The sequence below is a fragment of the Bos grunniens genome, chromosome 5, assembly GCF_055505025.1.
Source record: "Bos grunniens cultivar Pamir isolate PY7600 chromosome 5, Bosgru_T2T1.0, whole genome shotgun sequence".
In the NCBI taxonomy this organism is placed as follows: domain Eukaryota; kingdom Metazoa; phylum Chordata; class Mammalia; order Artiodactyla; family Bovidae; genus Bos; species Bos grunniens.
In genome coordinates, this window is record NC_141169.1 from 117,351,607 (window position 1) to 117,368,026 (window position 16,420).

The 16,420-nt window shown below is 54.9% G+C and overlaps 1 protein-coding gene across 1 annotated transcript in view; it reads left to right on the plus strand.

Annotated features, from left to right (window-relative positions):
- Positions 1–16,088, plus strand: part of FBLN1 (fibulin 1) — an 80,999-nt gene extending 64,911 nt beyond the window's left edge. The window contains exon 17 of the mRNA XM_086403281.1: positions 15,290–16,088. Coding sequence (XP_086259407.1) covers positions 15,290–15,429 — 140 coding nt within the window. The 3' untranslated portion in view covers positions 15,430–16,088. The remainder of the gene's footprint in view (positions 1–15,289) is intronic.
- The last annotated feature ends 332 nt before the right edge of the window (positions 16,089–16,420 follow it).

The following is a 16,420-nucleotide window of genomic DNA, read 5'->3' on the forward strand; positions in this document are numbered from 1 at the left end:
ACAAAGCCTTCCTTATCCAGCCCCGGCTTCACTCTCCGCCCAGCAGAGCACTGGCTGTGATCAGGGGCTGCTCCAGGAGGGGTCTTTCAGGTAATAGTTCCTGGAGATGAGTAACGCGGGGCCGTGGTGAGGTGGGTGCAGTCTGTGTACCGTCAGCAGCCAGCAACGGGGGACCCTCCCCCGGGGCTCCCCAGGCCCCTGGGTGGTTGGTGGTATCTGAGCCTCAGCCCTCCCTGACCCCTCCTTGCTCACTACTCCTTTTAAACTGATTTTCTAAGGAGAGGGAGAAAAAAAGTCTGTCTATGTAGAGGGTGTGCTTTGCCAAAATTTCTACTAGAACCTCCCCGAAGCCAATAGGAACCAGACAGCACTCAGCTCAAGCTACTTTTTAGACCCAGTGGTTGATTTCGTGAATGGCCCTCTCGATCCTTGGTGGGCATCACCGTTTCTATAGGAAGAAAAAACGAAGAGCATCAGTGTCAGTTGGCAAGCAGGTGTGCTGGACGTCCAGTCTGTTCTGGGTTGTTCCCTGGGCTCCTCATCCACCCCTGGGTCCCCTGAGGAACAGAGGTGCTCCTATCTTCAGCTCCTGCCTGGGTACCATGGCAACCAGTCATGCTCCCAATAAAGTCTGAATGAATGGAGATGGTCCAGCTCACCTTGTAAGGCTTCCCAGTGGTAAAGAATCCGCCTGCTAATGCAGGAGATGCAGAAGACGTGGGTTCGATTCCTGGGTCGGGAAGATCCCCCTGGAGGAGGAAATTGCAACCCACTCCAGGATTCTTGCCTGGAGGATCCCACGGACAGAGGAGTCTGGTGGGCTGCAGGCCATGGGGTCACAGGAGAGTGGGACACGACTGAGTGACTGAGCACATACGCATGGACATGGGTTAGGTTGAGGACGGATATTCCCTAATTGCGGACACCATTCTTGTCATTTGATGAAATGATAAGGAAGCTCCTAGCACCACGTGGCATGTAGTAGGTGCAGTCAGTATTCGTGGAACCCAAACCTTTTCCCACAGCCCACGTTGTCTGTGCCAAAGCCTCTAAATTTGGCCCATAGGTCACCACCCTAATAACAATATCCTCACTCCCCGTCCTCAAGTGAACCAGAAGCTTTTACATTTTGAAAGAGCATTCTAAGTTTTTTTGTGAGCATACAAGGACTGTTACTGTATTTCACTTTGGAAAAATATCAATGGCTGGGGTGGCCCTTTTAGGGCAAAACACCCTGGAGCCTCTGCTTCCACAGCTGGAGCACTGAGCTTGGGGTCAGGTGTCCCAGCATGGTTCTTGCTTGGTTGTCGGTTTCTAGCTGTGTGACCTCCGGCAGGTCTCACAACCTCTCAGAGCCTCGGTTTTCTTCTCGGTGAGATTGCCGTAGTAATGCTTGCCTTGCCAGGGTATAAGCACCAGAAGGAGTTGTATGTATTGTAACATAGCTGGGTAGGTTGTTAGGGGATAAATGAGCCACTGTGCGGAGGCCGTTTGGGGCTAGAGAGCTGGTGAAGTCTCGGAGCCCCCTGAAAGGACAGGAGAACAGCCGTGGGGTCACATGGGATGCTCCTGGGACTGCTCACCCCAAAGTGGCTCCAGTTACCTGGGAGCTGTGTCATAGGCACCCCTCATGGCCTGGGCTGATGAGTCAGGCTGGAAGCAGAATGGTGGAGGCCATGCCTCCTGAGTTCTGTCATCCTTGAATTGTTTATTCAACAGGAACCTCCTGGATTCCTACTCCATGCCTAACCCTGTGCTGGGTGCTGGGGGACAAGTTTACACCCAAGCCACAAATCCTGCTTTCAAGACGTTGCCTCCTGGCTTCCCTAGCATCCTGCCATATGAATTCCTGCAGTTTATTTTTCAGCAGTAGGTTTTGTCTCTGTTAATGTCTCAGCGAGAGAGACAAGTAATAATGTGGCAAGGCTGCAGTGTACACTGACTACTTTGTGCACTTTACAACCCTGGGGGGCACCATTCACAGCCTCTTCTACGTGCAGTGCACAGCTTAGTCAGCTGTACACAGCAGCCCCAGGACAAGAGCTTGTGAGTAAAGACAGCTGTACCTCAGCCCCTGGCCAGGGGAAGCCTCATGCAAAGCAAAGAGCTTGCCTGCCCAGCCGTCTGCCTTCAAGTCAGTCTCGGGCATTCCAGCCTGCAGGGTTCAGATGGCCTCTTTGGAATCTTTACCTCGTAAGGGGTTAAACACACGCGGCTGACCCGTCCGGGAGCCTGATTCGGAAAGCTTGGCCCAGGATCAGTACACATTACGGATGAGATTCAGAAATTCCGCCTAGAAACAGCAGCGCGGCCGTCTCTGCCGGTGATGAGTGATCGGCCCTGTCCTGCTTTCACGGCAAATCCCGGGATTAGGCGCTTTCTCTTCTCCGGGAGGCACAGCCCCCGCCCCGCCCGCTGGGGCCACACCCTGGCCGGCAGCCAAGTCGTTTCCCAGGGGATGCAAAGGGGCGGGCCTCGGCCGACCTCACCTGGAGGCTGGCAGGCCTCGGAGGGCAGGGGGGCGCAGAGGGCAGGCGCGCCCTCTCAGAGGCCTGAGACGGGCGTGAGAGTGACGGACACCAGCGCCTTTTGTGCTGACTGTGCCGGGGCCTCACGGAGCAGCGATGGGCCAGAGGCGTTGGGCCCGGAGCCATCGTGACTCATAGAGAAACAGCTACTCCTGCTGCAAAGGCCTTTGAGGAGGGGGCCCGACACCCAGTTTCACAGAAGCAGAAACTCTCAGAGGCCACCCCCAGGCTGGCACGGGACTCTTAGGGCTCAGAGGGGTCCTCTGCTTTCGTGGGCCTCACTGGACACCTCTCTGCTCCTGCGCATGGACCCGTGCATCACGTGGACTGCTTCTCACACCTGCTGGCCCCCTGCCCCGCACCCCCGACATCGTCTCCCAGCCACGAGGTCCATTGGCCTGGCTGGAGCCTCCCTCCTCTCTCAGCAGGGTGCTTCCACATGGTGGTGAAAGGTGCTCCAGCCACGAGGCTCCGGAAGCCAGGGGCCCTCTGCTCCCCTCCTCCCGCCCCCGCAGCCGGTTGCTAACGGGTCTGCCAGGTTTTAACCCCACCTTTCACGTCCAGTCCTGCCGCCCAGCTGGAGACGTCTTCAGCCTCAGCTTGCTCATCTGCTCCGCAGCGTCCAGCATTCTTCCCTCCCCCTTCCCTCCACTCTGCTCCAGACACACCAGCCCACGCCCCAGACCCCAGCCATTTCATGGCCTCTCTCGTCTCCTGGACTTGAGCTATGGCATTCACCTCCTTCTCCTCTTGGTTAAGCTCCTATTCATCCCTCAGAGCCCAAGACAGCCGTCACCTCCTCTCACACGCCCTCCACGCCCCACCCCCCACAGGCAGAGTGGGTGGCTTGCTGCTTTGTGCTCCCAAAGCCCCAGGGCCGAGCTTCTTAGAGAACTCTGGTCTTCATTCTTCTAGCAAATAATGTGTGTGTCCCAAGGGAGCAGGCTCTGCTCTAGGGATGCATCAGCCACCAAGAGAGACAGATGTGAATCCTAGCCATGCACATGTTTTCTTCCGGGGTTAGGAGCAGCCAGGAGACAAGTATAACATCCGCATTGTCAGGCAGTATGAGTGCTGTGCAGAGGGCGGGGGAGGAGAGGGGAGCGGGCAGCCACTGTGCATCTGGTGGTGGGAGACGTTCGTCTAAGGACCCGGGGAGCTGAGGAGATGAGCTGTGCGGAGATCTGGAAGGGGAGCTCCAGGCAGTGGGGATGGCAGGTGCAAAGGCCCTGAGGCAGAGGCAAGCCTGGCATGTTCGAATTGCATGGGCCCATGAGGCAGGGTCTTGAGGCCACCACAATGGCTTGGGCTTTACTGCCAAGTGAGGTGGGAGCCATAGGAAGGTTTTGGGTTGAGGTGGGAGACGATCCCTCTGGGCGCCTGGGTGAGCCTGGGGATCTAGTTTCATGACCAGGGATCAAACCCTGGGCCCCCTGCTTTGGAAGTGCAGAGTCTTAGCCTCTGGATATTGTGGCTTGCTCTGTGGGCTTCCCTCATAGCTCAGCTGGTAAAGAATCCGCCTGCAATGCAGCAGACCCCGGTTTGATTCCTGGGTCGGGAAGATCCATTGGAGAAGGGATAGGCTCCCCACTCCAGTATTCTTGGGTTTCCCTTGTGGCTCAGCTGGTAAAGAATCCGCAATGCGAGAAACCTGGGTTCGATCCCTGGGTTGGGAAGATCCCCTGGAGAAGGGAAAGGCTACCCACTCCAGTATTCTGACCTGGAAAAGTCCATGGGGTCGCAAAGAGTAGAACATAACTGAGTGACTTTCACTTTCTTGCAAAACCTTTCAAAAGACCTGTGATCCATGCTGGAGGTGACCGTGGCTTTGACCATGTGGCCCTGGCAGGAAGGGTGGGCAGCAGACAGATTCCGGATACATCAGGGGGTGGTGCCAAGTTTTGCTGACGAGTCGGGTGTGAGACAAAGATGACTGCATGGGTCTTGACCTAAAGAACAAGCAGACTGAGGTTGTCAGCAGGTGAGCTGGGGGAAATTGTGACACGGCAGCTCTGGGGAGGTCGCATGTTCCCTTTGGCATTAAGACTGTGGGCCTTGTGGGACACCCTTGGCCACGCAGGGGTAGAGTAAGTCCGGGAGGTGATCGTGGGTAGATGGCGGCTGGTGCCCAGAGACCAGACACGCTCATGGAGGAACTGAGCATCCTCTGTCGTCCCCTTCTCCTCTTGCCCCCAATCCCTCCCAGCATCACAGTCTTTTCCAATGAGTCAACTCTTCGCATGAGGTGGCCAAAGTACTGGAGTTTCAGCTTTAGCATCATTTCTTCCAAAGAAATCCCAGGGCTGATCTCCTTCAGAATGGACTGGTTGGATCTCCTTGCAGTCCAAGGGACTCTCACAAGAGTCTTCTCCAACACCACAGTTCAAAAGTGTCAATTCTTCGGCGCTCAGCCTTCTTCACAGTCCAACTCTCACATCCATACATGACCACAGGAAAAACCATAGCCTTGACTAGACGAACCTTTGTTGGCAAAGTAATGTCTCTGCTTTTGAATATGCTATCTAGGTTGGTCATAACTTTCCTTCCAAGGAGTAAGCGTCTTTTAATTTCATGGCTGCAGTCACCATCTGCAGTGATTTTGGACCCCCCAAAAAATAAAGTCTGACACTGTTTCCACTGGTTCCCCATCTATTTCCCATGAACTGATGGGACCAGATGCCATGATCTTCGTTTTCTGAATGTTGAGCTTTAAGCCAACTTTTTCACTCTCCACTTTCACTTTCATCAAGAGGCTTTTGAGTTCCTCTTCACTTTCTGCCGTTAAGGGTGGTGTCATCTGCATATCTGAGGTTACTGATATTTCTCCCGGCAATCTTGATTCCAGCTTGTGTTTCTTCCAGTCCAGCGTTTCTCATGATGTACTCTGCAGAGAAGTTAAATAAGCAGGGTGACAATATACAGCCTTGACATACTCCTTTTCCTATTTGGAACCATGAGGACAAAGGATTCACCACTGGGTTCAGTATCGCCCTAGCTGATGGCGACCTTGACCAGGCCATTCTCAGTGGAGTGGGGTCAAGGGGAGACACGTCAGGGTGGGAGCCCTGGAGGCACCACAGGGGGACTCCTTCCAGAAGGTCTGCTGTGCGTGCGAACGGAGAAATGCTGGTGCCAGTTGCGGGGGGGGGGGCGGTGTGGTCACGGCATTGTGAGTTTTTTTTAATATTTATTTATTTAATTTGGCTGCACTGGGTCTTAGGTGCATCATGTGAGCACCGGTGAGCGCGTGGGATGTCGTTCCTGACCAGGGATTGGACCTGGGCCCCTGCGTTGGGAGCGCAGACTCTTAGCCACTGGGCCACCGGGGAGGTCCCCACTGCGTGTTTTGCCTCCTCTTCCACCGGTTGTACATTTCCGGAGGCAAGAGCCTACGAGGGCTCATCTGTGCCACGCCCCCCGTCACCCTATGTGTCTCTCTTTCTTGCACACCCCTGCGTGCACACGTGTGCGCACACAGCGTGCCCACTAGGAGGTGCCCAGGCCCGGTGCCCAGCAGGCTGCAGGGTCACGCTTGCCTGCTCACGCACAGAGTCACCAGGGGGTTAAATGAGCCCAGAGCGGGCTCTCGGCATCTCCCGAGTTCTCCTGCGGATTGGCCGTGTCCAGAATGATTTGTGATGCTCTTACCGCTGCTGTTATGCACCTTCTGAAAAGCCTTTGAGATCACCGGCACGTTAATAAATTATTCTTTTTTTCTTTTAAGAAAATGAAGTGTTTTTAGCCAAACAGCTGCAGAGGCATGTTGTGTGAAATTAGGGGGGGAAAAAGGAGTCTGATGATGATACGGATCTTCCGACGGCCTCACCTGACAACCGTAACTACACAGAGGACCCAGACACCCACCATCAGCCACTGTCACCACGCACTTCCCGCGGCCTCAGAGCCGGGTGTTCCCAGACGGAGCGTCCCATCTGTGCTCATGGCTGAGAACTCCGAGTGCCGGGTCCTCGACGGTCACAGTCGTCTCAACAGCAAGGGCACTGCTGTGTGCTGGACACTCCCAGCATGTAGGCCACACGTCCTGTGTCCCTTGGGTTTCCCTGATGGCTCAGTAGTCAAGAATCCCCCTGCCAATGCAGGAGACAAGGGTTCAGTCCGTGGGTAGGGAAGATCCTCTGGAGGAGGAACCCACTCCATGTGTGCAACCCACTCCAGTATTCTTGCCTGGGGAATCCCCATGGACAGAGGAGTCTGGTGGGCTGCAGTTCATGGGGTCGCACAGTGTCGGACATGACTGAGCGATTGAACGACAGCTGTGTCACTTATCCCTGTGGGAGATGGCCCCATTCTCCAGGTGAGGACACTTGAGGCTCAGAGGGGCTTCCAGGCTCGGGGGGCATGACTGAGGCCTGCACACAGCCTGGTGGGGCTGGATGTGGGGTTTCTGCTGCCACGACCGTCCTGTGTGACCTTGAACCAGGCAGAGTCCTCCTCTTTGAGGTCTGTCCCAGCCCTGAGATTTCTCATCTGGGGGCACCTGGAGACATGCAAGGGGGCTGATGAGTTTGGGTCTAGCGATGGGGAAGGGGCCCCAGCAGGAAGTGAGTGGGGCTGATCCAGGTGGGAGGACTCGCAGAGAAAGAGGGGAGGACTCTCGCCCTTCCCATTACCGTTGCATCCTGGGCCAGCCTGGTAAAAGCAGGTGCATCAGACGGCAAATCCCTTCTGGAAAACTGCCCAGGCTGTCTCTCCCTCCGGTGAGGCCAGGCGGCTTGGTGGAGGGGCAACGGCCCAGGGCCTGGCTTCGGGGGCAGGTTTGCTGTTTCTGGTTCAGAACTCATTTCACCCCCAGACCCCCGTCGCTCCTCCTGGAACCATGAGGCCCCAGCGTGTGTGGCTGAGCTGTTGGGGGAGGAGATGGTGGACGGGGGTGTCTTCATACCCACCACGTGCCCCTGGAAATGCTGGTTCCTGCATCCAGGAAGGAGCCTGGAAGGCTTCGTGTGGAGCTGACGTTTCTTTTCCTCTTTCTGCCCGAGGGAGAGGCGGGCCCCCGGGGGTTGGCTCCGGTTCCCTGCTGCTTCCCCACGTAGACCCTCAGGTTTGGTTGTGAGAGACCCGGGAGGAAGTGTGTTTATGAGAGCCGAGAAGTCGGGAGGATGGTTCTGCTGAGGCCGACTTTAAATCTGCGACTAAGACCCCTGTCCTCCACCTTCCAGCTCTTACTGGGTGTTTTTCAGGCAAGAACAGAAGACAGGGATTGGGGAGCTCCGTTCCTTCACCGCCCATGACCGATATGATTGCCCTGTAGTTCCTCTCTGCCGTTTTTGCCCTGTATGGATGACTCAGCCAAGGGCAGTACATTCTGGAAGTTTCCTCCACACCACATTAGGGCAGGTGCGGTCAGGTGGAGAGAACTAAGCTCAGGGTCTGTCCCGTCTGGGTAGCGCTGTGCCCTGAGAGCCCTGTGATCAGGGACGTTAGCCCACAGAGCCCCGAGCTCCTCCCTGGTGGGAGGGAGGTGATGGTCCTTCCCCCCCGAGGAGTGTGGGCACCACGGGAAGGAACAGTGGACGCAGGGGCCCGTCCGTTCCCATCTCCTCCCCCGCTGTGGACCTCCTTCCCGGCCCATCACCACTATAGCTTTGGACGTTAGACATACGGGCCGTATTTCTTCCTGTTCGTGTGTTTTCCTCTTTGCCTTCGGTCTGTGCTGCTCATCCTGGCCTGGAGTTATCCCTGTTGAGGAAAATGTCCTGAGATCCTGGTGATGGTTTGCTTTTTCCCCAGTCTCCCGCTGTGTTAGTGTTTGGTGAAACCACATGGGTCTCCTCTGAGCTCCAAGATTCTTGGTCCTGGCACCTTGTCCAAACAGGCCGACTCGTCACCTCTCCCGGGCTCGTGGCTCAGTGTGGCAGCCGCTGGGGTCAGACAGGGAGGCCTGGTTCTCACCTGTTGCCTTTCTGCTTCCACATGGGCCACACCCGAAAACCCAGCGACCTCTGGCTATCATCCGTTCCTTCCCACCAGTTTTGTTTCTCCGGGTGATAACTTTCAACTTCATGAACTGTGCTTCCTGCTTCGGTCTCTAGTTCACGCGTTCATTTAGCGATTCACTTACTGCGGGCCTCCTATGTGGCAGGTCTGTAGTAGGACCAAGGACCTACTATGTTCCAAGAACCAGAGATAGGAGAGTGACCAGGACTACCTCCCTGGTGGCGCAGCGGATAAGAGTCTGCCTGCCAGTGCAGGGGACGTGGGTTTGATCCCTGATCCTGGAAGGCCCCACAGGCCACAGAGCAGCTAAGCCTATGTGCCCACAGCTACTGAAGCCCTCGCATCCTGACCCTGTGCTTTGCAGCAAGAGAGGCCGCTGCAAGGAAGAGTAGCCCCTGCTCGCCGCAACTAGAGAAATCCTGCTTGCAGCAACGAAGGGCCAGTGCAACTAAACATTAATTAATTAAATTTTAAAAAGATTGACCGGAAAAGAAAGTCTGTGCCCTTGACCTCTGGCCTCACATGGCAGTGGGGAGACCCTGACAACCGAGAAGACCAATGACTCCGTACCCTGATTTCAGGTAGCAACCACGTCTTATTCTCATCTGATGCTGACTTTCTTCCCTCTGCCTTTATTTCAACTTGAAGCTCTGTCTTTTGAAAAGCACAGTTCATTTCCACTGGCGTGAGGTACCATGCCGTCTCTGGATGGATCATCATTTTTGCTAAGATGCTCTTCAACAGCCCTGTTCACGCCATTACACTTGGTCTGTTAGAATCGCAGGACTTCTGAGTCGGAGGCTGAACCTCAGAAAGACGGTGTCTCGTACAAGGTCACAGGGCTGCTTGGTGAGGACGCAGCAGAGCAATGCCAGACTGTGATTCCAGGTCTCCGCAGACCAGTGTCTCGTGCAGAGGCCCTCATGGATGATCCTCCTCCTTTCAGACAACCTGTGGATGATCAGTTGCGACCCCAGTCAAGCGGCAGAAGCCTGGGGATGGCTGCAGGGGCCTGGAATCCAGACCACAGTCCCCAGGAGGCGATGGAGGTCTCCTGCTGGACACTTGGGCTCTGTGTTCGGGCTCCTGGCACATCGGCTGCAATTTACAAAGCAGAGACGAGACATGAAGGTGAAGTGCCCGAGGGGACCTACATTTTTCAAAGGAAAAAAAAAAAGACTTAATTATATCTTTCAGAGGCACAGACACGCCGAGGAATACCAGCAGTGTCTGGGACCCGAAGCAGAAATGCCAAAGATGAGGATTTGGAAGATTAACACAGTTGAACATCATGGCCTTTTTTTTTTTCCCTGGGGCTCTTGAAAGTTAGGGAGGTAAACACCCCAGCAGGGAAGATGGACAAGGCAGGCATGCTGGAAAGAGCCTTTCCCTCTCTCCTGCATTTTGCTGCAGGAATGGTCTTTCCACATAAAGCTGCTCCCGCTCAGAGCCTTCAGTGGCCCCTTCCCTTCAGGACAAAGGTTTGAGGGGCCCTCAGGGAGTAGGGTCCCTCTTCCCTCCCCTCGCTCCTTCTTCTCTTTTCTCTCTCTTCCTCTGCCTTCATCCCACGGGATAATTGTGACGGTGCTCCCACTGTGTCCCGCCCCGGGCCCTGCGCTGCGGACAGTGGACAGAGATGAACGTGATGTAGACCCTGCGTCCGCAGGGGGAGTCGACTGTGAGGGTTCCCTCGAGGGAGACCAGGTACCAGGTGACGCAGAGTGGGGCTGGCAAGGTTTCATGAGAGAGGACGCAGGCGGTCTAGCCGGTCCCCAGCGCCTGGCACAGAGTGGGTGCCAGCCACACATCTGTAGAAGCAAGTGACGGATGCAGCTGGACCCCTGGTGGAGGTTCAGTTTCTAATGTCTGTGATGCCACATTTGGGCAGCAAGGGTTTGTCTAGTTCCCTCTCTTGTTTCCCTGCACCCAGAAGGTTGATGGTGGTTCTGAAAGAACAGTTGTCTAGAATCGGTGGCGGTGAGGAGGCCAGGAGACTACTGCTCTGGGTTCCAGTCCTGTGAGCCTGACAAGGTGTGAGGTCCCTGAGGAAGCCCTTTACCACCTCCTTACCCTCCTCTGTTTGTCTTTCCCCAGGATTAACTCTGTTCCCAGAACTGACTGAAACCTTCACACTTGGGGCCTTTGCACAGGTCCTGCCTACCTTGGGCCTCCCTGGTGGCTCAGATGATAAAGAATCTGCCTGCAGTGTGGAATACCTGGGTTTGATCCCTTGGTTGGGAAGATCCCCTGGGGAAGGAAATGGTAACCCACTCCAGTATTCTCACTCCATGAGAATTCCACGGACAGAGGAGCCTGGCTGCAGTCCGTGGGGGTCGCAAAGAGTCGGACACGACTGAGCTCCTGACACCTTCACTTTACTTACCTCGTTGGCTCCTACTTGGTCGTTTTTATTTTAAACTCATTTATTTTTTGGCTGCGCTGGGCTTCTCACTGCTGTGGCTTCTCTTGTGGAGCACAGGCTGTAGGCACTTGGGCCACAGTATCTGTGGCACATGCTCCATGGCTCCATGGAGCTTACTCGCTCCATGGCATGTGGGATCCTCCCCGACCAGGGATCAAACCAGTGTCTCTTGGATTGTGAGGCAGATTCTAAACACTGGACCACCAGGGAAGCCCCCGGCTTAGTATTTAAAATCCAATTTGAAGTCAGCTCCTCTGTAGAATCTTCCTTAAACTTCCCTTGTGCAGAATGGCCTCTACTGGATGGATGGATGGATGACGGGTGAATGGATGTGTAGGTGAACGGATGGATGATGGATGGTGGGTGGATGGATGGATGATTGGATGGGTGGGTGGATGGATGGGTGGGAAAGCTGTGAAGAAAGAAGTGATATCAGGAGAAAGTCTAGGTTCAGTGAAGGTGAGGACCAGGAGGTGGATCTCAAGCTTGAACTAACCTGGGAATGAAGGGAGCGTATTCACTGAAATCAGAGCCCCCAGGAAGTGTGGCTAGGCTGAAGAAGTGGTCAGATCCACAGAGTGGGTGTGGCCTGGGATGTGGACCCCAGGTCACAGGAGAAGGCCAGGGCGGCTGACCCCCTGCTCACCTGCTGTGTCACTCCCACAATGCCTTGTTTAACCCTTGCAGATGCCTGTGTCTTCCACCTCAGTCGTTCTCTTGTTAAATGCAAAGATCCTGAGACAATCCAGGCCCTGAGTGTGACCTACATCTGAAGTTCAGCCTTCTGCTCCCTCTTCCCCTTCTCAACGCCCTTCTTCTCTAAAGCAGCTCTTAGTTTCCTTTAGTGTTCTGTTTGGCCTCTTAGCTGTTTACAGTTGGAACACTTAGCCAACAGCGTGACGTTCTGGTCTTTAGGCGTCACAGAAACTAAACCTCATGAAGTGCCCTAACAGTACATATTGAGATTTAAATATATTTTCTATACATCCAGAGCTTTCCTTTCTCGTCAATGTTTAAGGCAGTCTAATAAAAATGTCCAGCATTTGCTCTGTTTTTCAATCATGGAGGAATCCGGTCCTACTCGCACTGAAATTCATATCACACTGGAATGCTGTGGCGCTTTATGGGATCCAGCGCTTATTTCTGAGGGGGAAGCAGCACATGGCCTTGGGATGGTTTTGTTTCTGACTCTGAAGATGGCCGTTTAATCCCTGTTTCACAGAGGAGGAAGTGGGGACTCAAAATTTCAGTAACCAACCTGGAATCATGCTTCTGACTGAGGTCAGCTGGACTCAAACCTTGTGTCCTGAAAGGGCTTCCCTTGTGGCTTAAACAGTAAAGAATCTGCCTGCAATGCAGGAGACCCAGGTTCAATCCCTGGTCGAGAAGATCCAGTGGAGAAGGGAATGGCTACTCACTGCAGTATTCTTGCCTGGAGAAATCCATGGACAGAGGAACCTGGCAGGCTACAGTCCATGGGGTCGCAAAGAGTCAGACACGATTGAGCAACTAACAACAACAACAATATATACTTTGTATTTATAATAATTAAACTATATATATATTTATATGTGTGTGTGCTGCGTGTGTGCTATGTCACTTCAGTCATGTCTGAAGTGACTTACACTCTTTGCAACTCTATGGACTGCAGCCCACCAGGCTCCTCTGTCCATGGGATTCTCCAGGCAAGAATACTGGAGTGGGCTGCCATGCCCTCCTCCAGAGCATCTTCCCAACCCAGGGATTGAACCCACGTCTTTTTGCGTCTCCTGCATTGGCAGGTGGGTTCCTTACTGCTTGCTCCACCTGGGAAGCCCATATATTTGTATATCATATATTAATTATATGATATTGAAAGGGCTACAGTCCATAGGGTTGCAAAGAGTCGGACACGATTGAAGCACCTTAGCGTGCGTGCACACACACACACACACAGTATCATGATAATATATAGAAATAAATACGTGTCTGATCATAGCTTGCGGAACTGTTCCCTCCACCTCGTTGCTCTCTGTCCTAAACTAGCTCTCAGGCTCACTGAGCCTCTCACCTCTTTCCTTCAAGCCCCCTGAGCCCTCTGAGCACTGCCCCAGGGATGCGTGCAGGGGACCGAGGCCACTGAGGCTGGTGGCGCCGGTGGCGGTCTCCGGCCTGGGGAGAGGAGACGGTCACGCTGGTGAGGGCTGAGGGACTGGAGAGTCTGGGGCCGTGCTTGCCACAGGAGCCATGGGCAAACCGAGAGTGGCGACAAGCCCCCGTCTTTAGCCGGGAGCTGATGATGCTCGTGGGCGTTCAGACAGGACAGAACTGGGATGTCATCGCCAGGCAGGGGCAGAGAAAGGGTGCTGACAGCCCACCGAAGCTTCTGCTTATCTTTCCATCAGAGCTAGAGCCCTTGTTTGCTTAGAATAGCCTGGAATTCCACCCTACTGCTGGGCTCTTCACCTTTGAAACACAAGCCCAGGGAGTGAAAGGGGGGGTGGCCTGCCCAAATCCCCTTCCTGACCATGAACTTGGTGGTCTTGACCGAGAACCGGCCACGGGTGCAAAAGGCCTTGGGCCCCTGTAGACTCCCCAGAGCCTTCACTGATCTCAGCGTGGGTGTGAAGGGCCACACTGGGTGCACATTTCCCAAGTCAGCGGCAGGGCTGTTTGTACAAACCAGCCTGCAGTCAGCAGTTGGACGCAGCAAACACTCTGCATTCTGGCTGGTTCTCAGGCTCCAGGGTGTTGTTTGTAGACAGCCCTGCAGTGATGGGTGGTTCTTGACCCCGCCTTCAGTGACGTCACGTTGGGCTTGGAAATTGTCATATGGCACGACCAGACGACCGGCTGCTCCAGCACACCCCTGCGCCACACGGCTTTGGGCAAGTCCTAATATCAGAGCGGGGGCGATGGAAGAGGGTCCCTCCTAAATGTCAACAGCTGTAGGGGTGGCACCTGCTCTGTGCCAGGCACGGGGATCTGCAGGAAGAGAGGCACTTTCTCCAGGAAGCCTTTCCTGACTCCCCCGCCTCCCTCACCTCCATCCTCACCCCCGCTGGACAGCGTGTGGACTTCTGTCAGAGCACGGCACTCACCTAGGTCCCCACTGACTTTGAAACCAGGGTTCTGTTTGTTTTCTTGGCATCACCATGAACGGTGCCTGGTACCTGTTGAGGAATGCATGAACGCGTGCAGAAGTGAGGCAGTGAGCCCACCCGTCCGGCAGGGAGGTGGCCCTGCACCCCTGGAGCTCACACCATGGTGGACACCGAGCTGGGGGGCGGGTCGGGTCGGGATCAGTCAGTGCAAAGCACAGGCTCACGTGGCATCATCTGCTCACTGTGGAATCTGAGGTCCCGAGAGGGTGGTGGGCTCTCCACATCCAGCCAGGAGGAGAGCATCTGGTCCCCGAGTGCAGGGGCATTCTCTCCGTGAGATGCTGGGTGCCCTGCGTGGGCAGGCAGCGACGTCAGGGTCCGGCCTGGAGACATGGAACTTGCGGGGACAGGACACTTGGGGTTGTTCCTCCTCCACTGCGACTGAGCTGAACTTATCTGCCCTTCCCTCTGAGCCCTGTCTGGGGAGGCCACCATCATGGCCTTTGCCGGGTCCCTGCTGTGGTCCAGGCAGACCTCCCTGCCACCCCCCAGGAGCTTTACACGGCAGGCTTCTGCTTCCCCGGACAGACACCTGTCTCCCCCGTGCCGTCTGTCCTTCTGATTGCCCTGACCCATCTCTGCTGCTCGAGCTGGACTCGAGCTGCCTCTTGCTCACCATGAACACTGGGCAAGGGTTCAGGTGTCACCCTTCAAAAAAGAGGTGTGGAGAAAGAAGGACCCAGGAGTGTGTCCCATAGGGAACTAGGACTTCTCTGCTCAGATAAAAGGTTTCCAGGCCCCCAGGACAGTCCTCAACGTGAGAGACTGGGGGAAGAGGCTCACACATGCTTTGTTTCCTCCCATGGGTCACAAGTGGGCACAGTGGGTTAGGAGAGACTGGGACGGGTGTCTTCTGGGCATCTGCTCCATGCCAGGCCCTTTATCTAGACTCTTAAGTTCTTGGTTGGATAGACGGTGGTAGAGGAGGAAAGCAGGCTCACAGAAGAGGAGCTGGCAGGACTAAGGCAAGGACTCCAAAGCCCACGCGCACAGACTCACAGGGCGAGCTGCTCACAGCGGACGGGCTGCAGAGAGCCCGCTGTCACTCGTCCCCAGGGATGATGGCAGAGCCCGGGGGTGATCACTTGGAGGGAGATGCAAGCACCTGGCTCAGGCGGGACTTGATGAGGTCCGAGCACTCCTGCAGCTCTGAAAATCCCGGAGGGAAATCGTGTCCCCGGTCTCCACGTTGCTTCGGTCCCTGCTAACTCCCCACACACCTTCTGCTCTCTCCCCAGGCGTCGTGCGCCAGGTGCGGCCCATCGTGGGCCCGTTCCACGCCGTCCTGAAGCTGGAGATGAACTACGTGGTTGGGGGTGTGGTGTCGCACCGGAATGTCGTCAGCGTCCACATCTTCGTCTCTGAGTACTGGTTCTGAGGGGCCGGCTCGCAGCGCAGCCAAGTCATTGCCCTGTGACGACGCCCTGTCCCCGTTTGTAGCACCCAGACATATCTCGGTTTTATGTATCTGTTTGTAGTGTTAGGCTGACATGTATTAAGCTGGGCCAGATGAATTAAGTCCATCTGTTGTCTTTTGGTGTTTAAATAATGAGTCCAATGACTTAAGTGTTTGGTTGAAAACCTTGCTTCTCTTCTAACACAAAGGTTAAATTTTGCTCCCTTTTCCCATCTCTGGGCTGGGCGTTGCTAAATGACCAAGAGGGGAAAAAAAAACATTTTTCAAGGGGCAGCTAAGTCCAAATGGCAAGAGAAGACCAGTTCTTGCCCTGATTTTATGAAATTTTGACATTTGGTACTTTTTTTTTGCCAATCAAGTTTTGTGTATGAAATTCTAAAGAAGGTTACCAAAGAAGAGCAGGTATGATAACTTCTGCCCAGAAGCAGCAGGCCGCAGTGCCCTGGGGAGCCCTTCAAAGGTCAATTACAATTGTGTGCAAACAGAAGATCCCGGTGAAGCCACAGCCTGCTAGGCTTGTGTGCAGCTCCAGTATGTTCACCAAAGCAGTCACTGGGTTTTCTGCACCCTGCCTCCATCCTGTATCATAGGTGGGAAATTAAACAGCTTTGTGAGCCTCATGATGCTGTGTGCATGGGAATCTTTTAAGAGGGGCGGTCCTGTCTAGCTAAGGGCTTGCAAATATTCCTCAAGACCTTCTCAAAACCCTCCTGCCTCCCAAAGCTCTGGGGTGGGGCCCAGCCTGTATATTGGGAAAGCCTCCAACCCACATCATTTCTGACAGCTTGCCACCCCCTGGTGCCCAGGAAGCATGGCTCGAGCACCTTCCACGCCCCAGGCTCGGCCCAGCAGGCACGTCATGGAGCTCTGCTGGTGGTATCCCTTGTGGGCTTTCTGATCCCCTGTAGAAGCTGCCAGGGGGAGATGAGGCTTCTCTTTCGTGGGAAGGAGA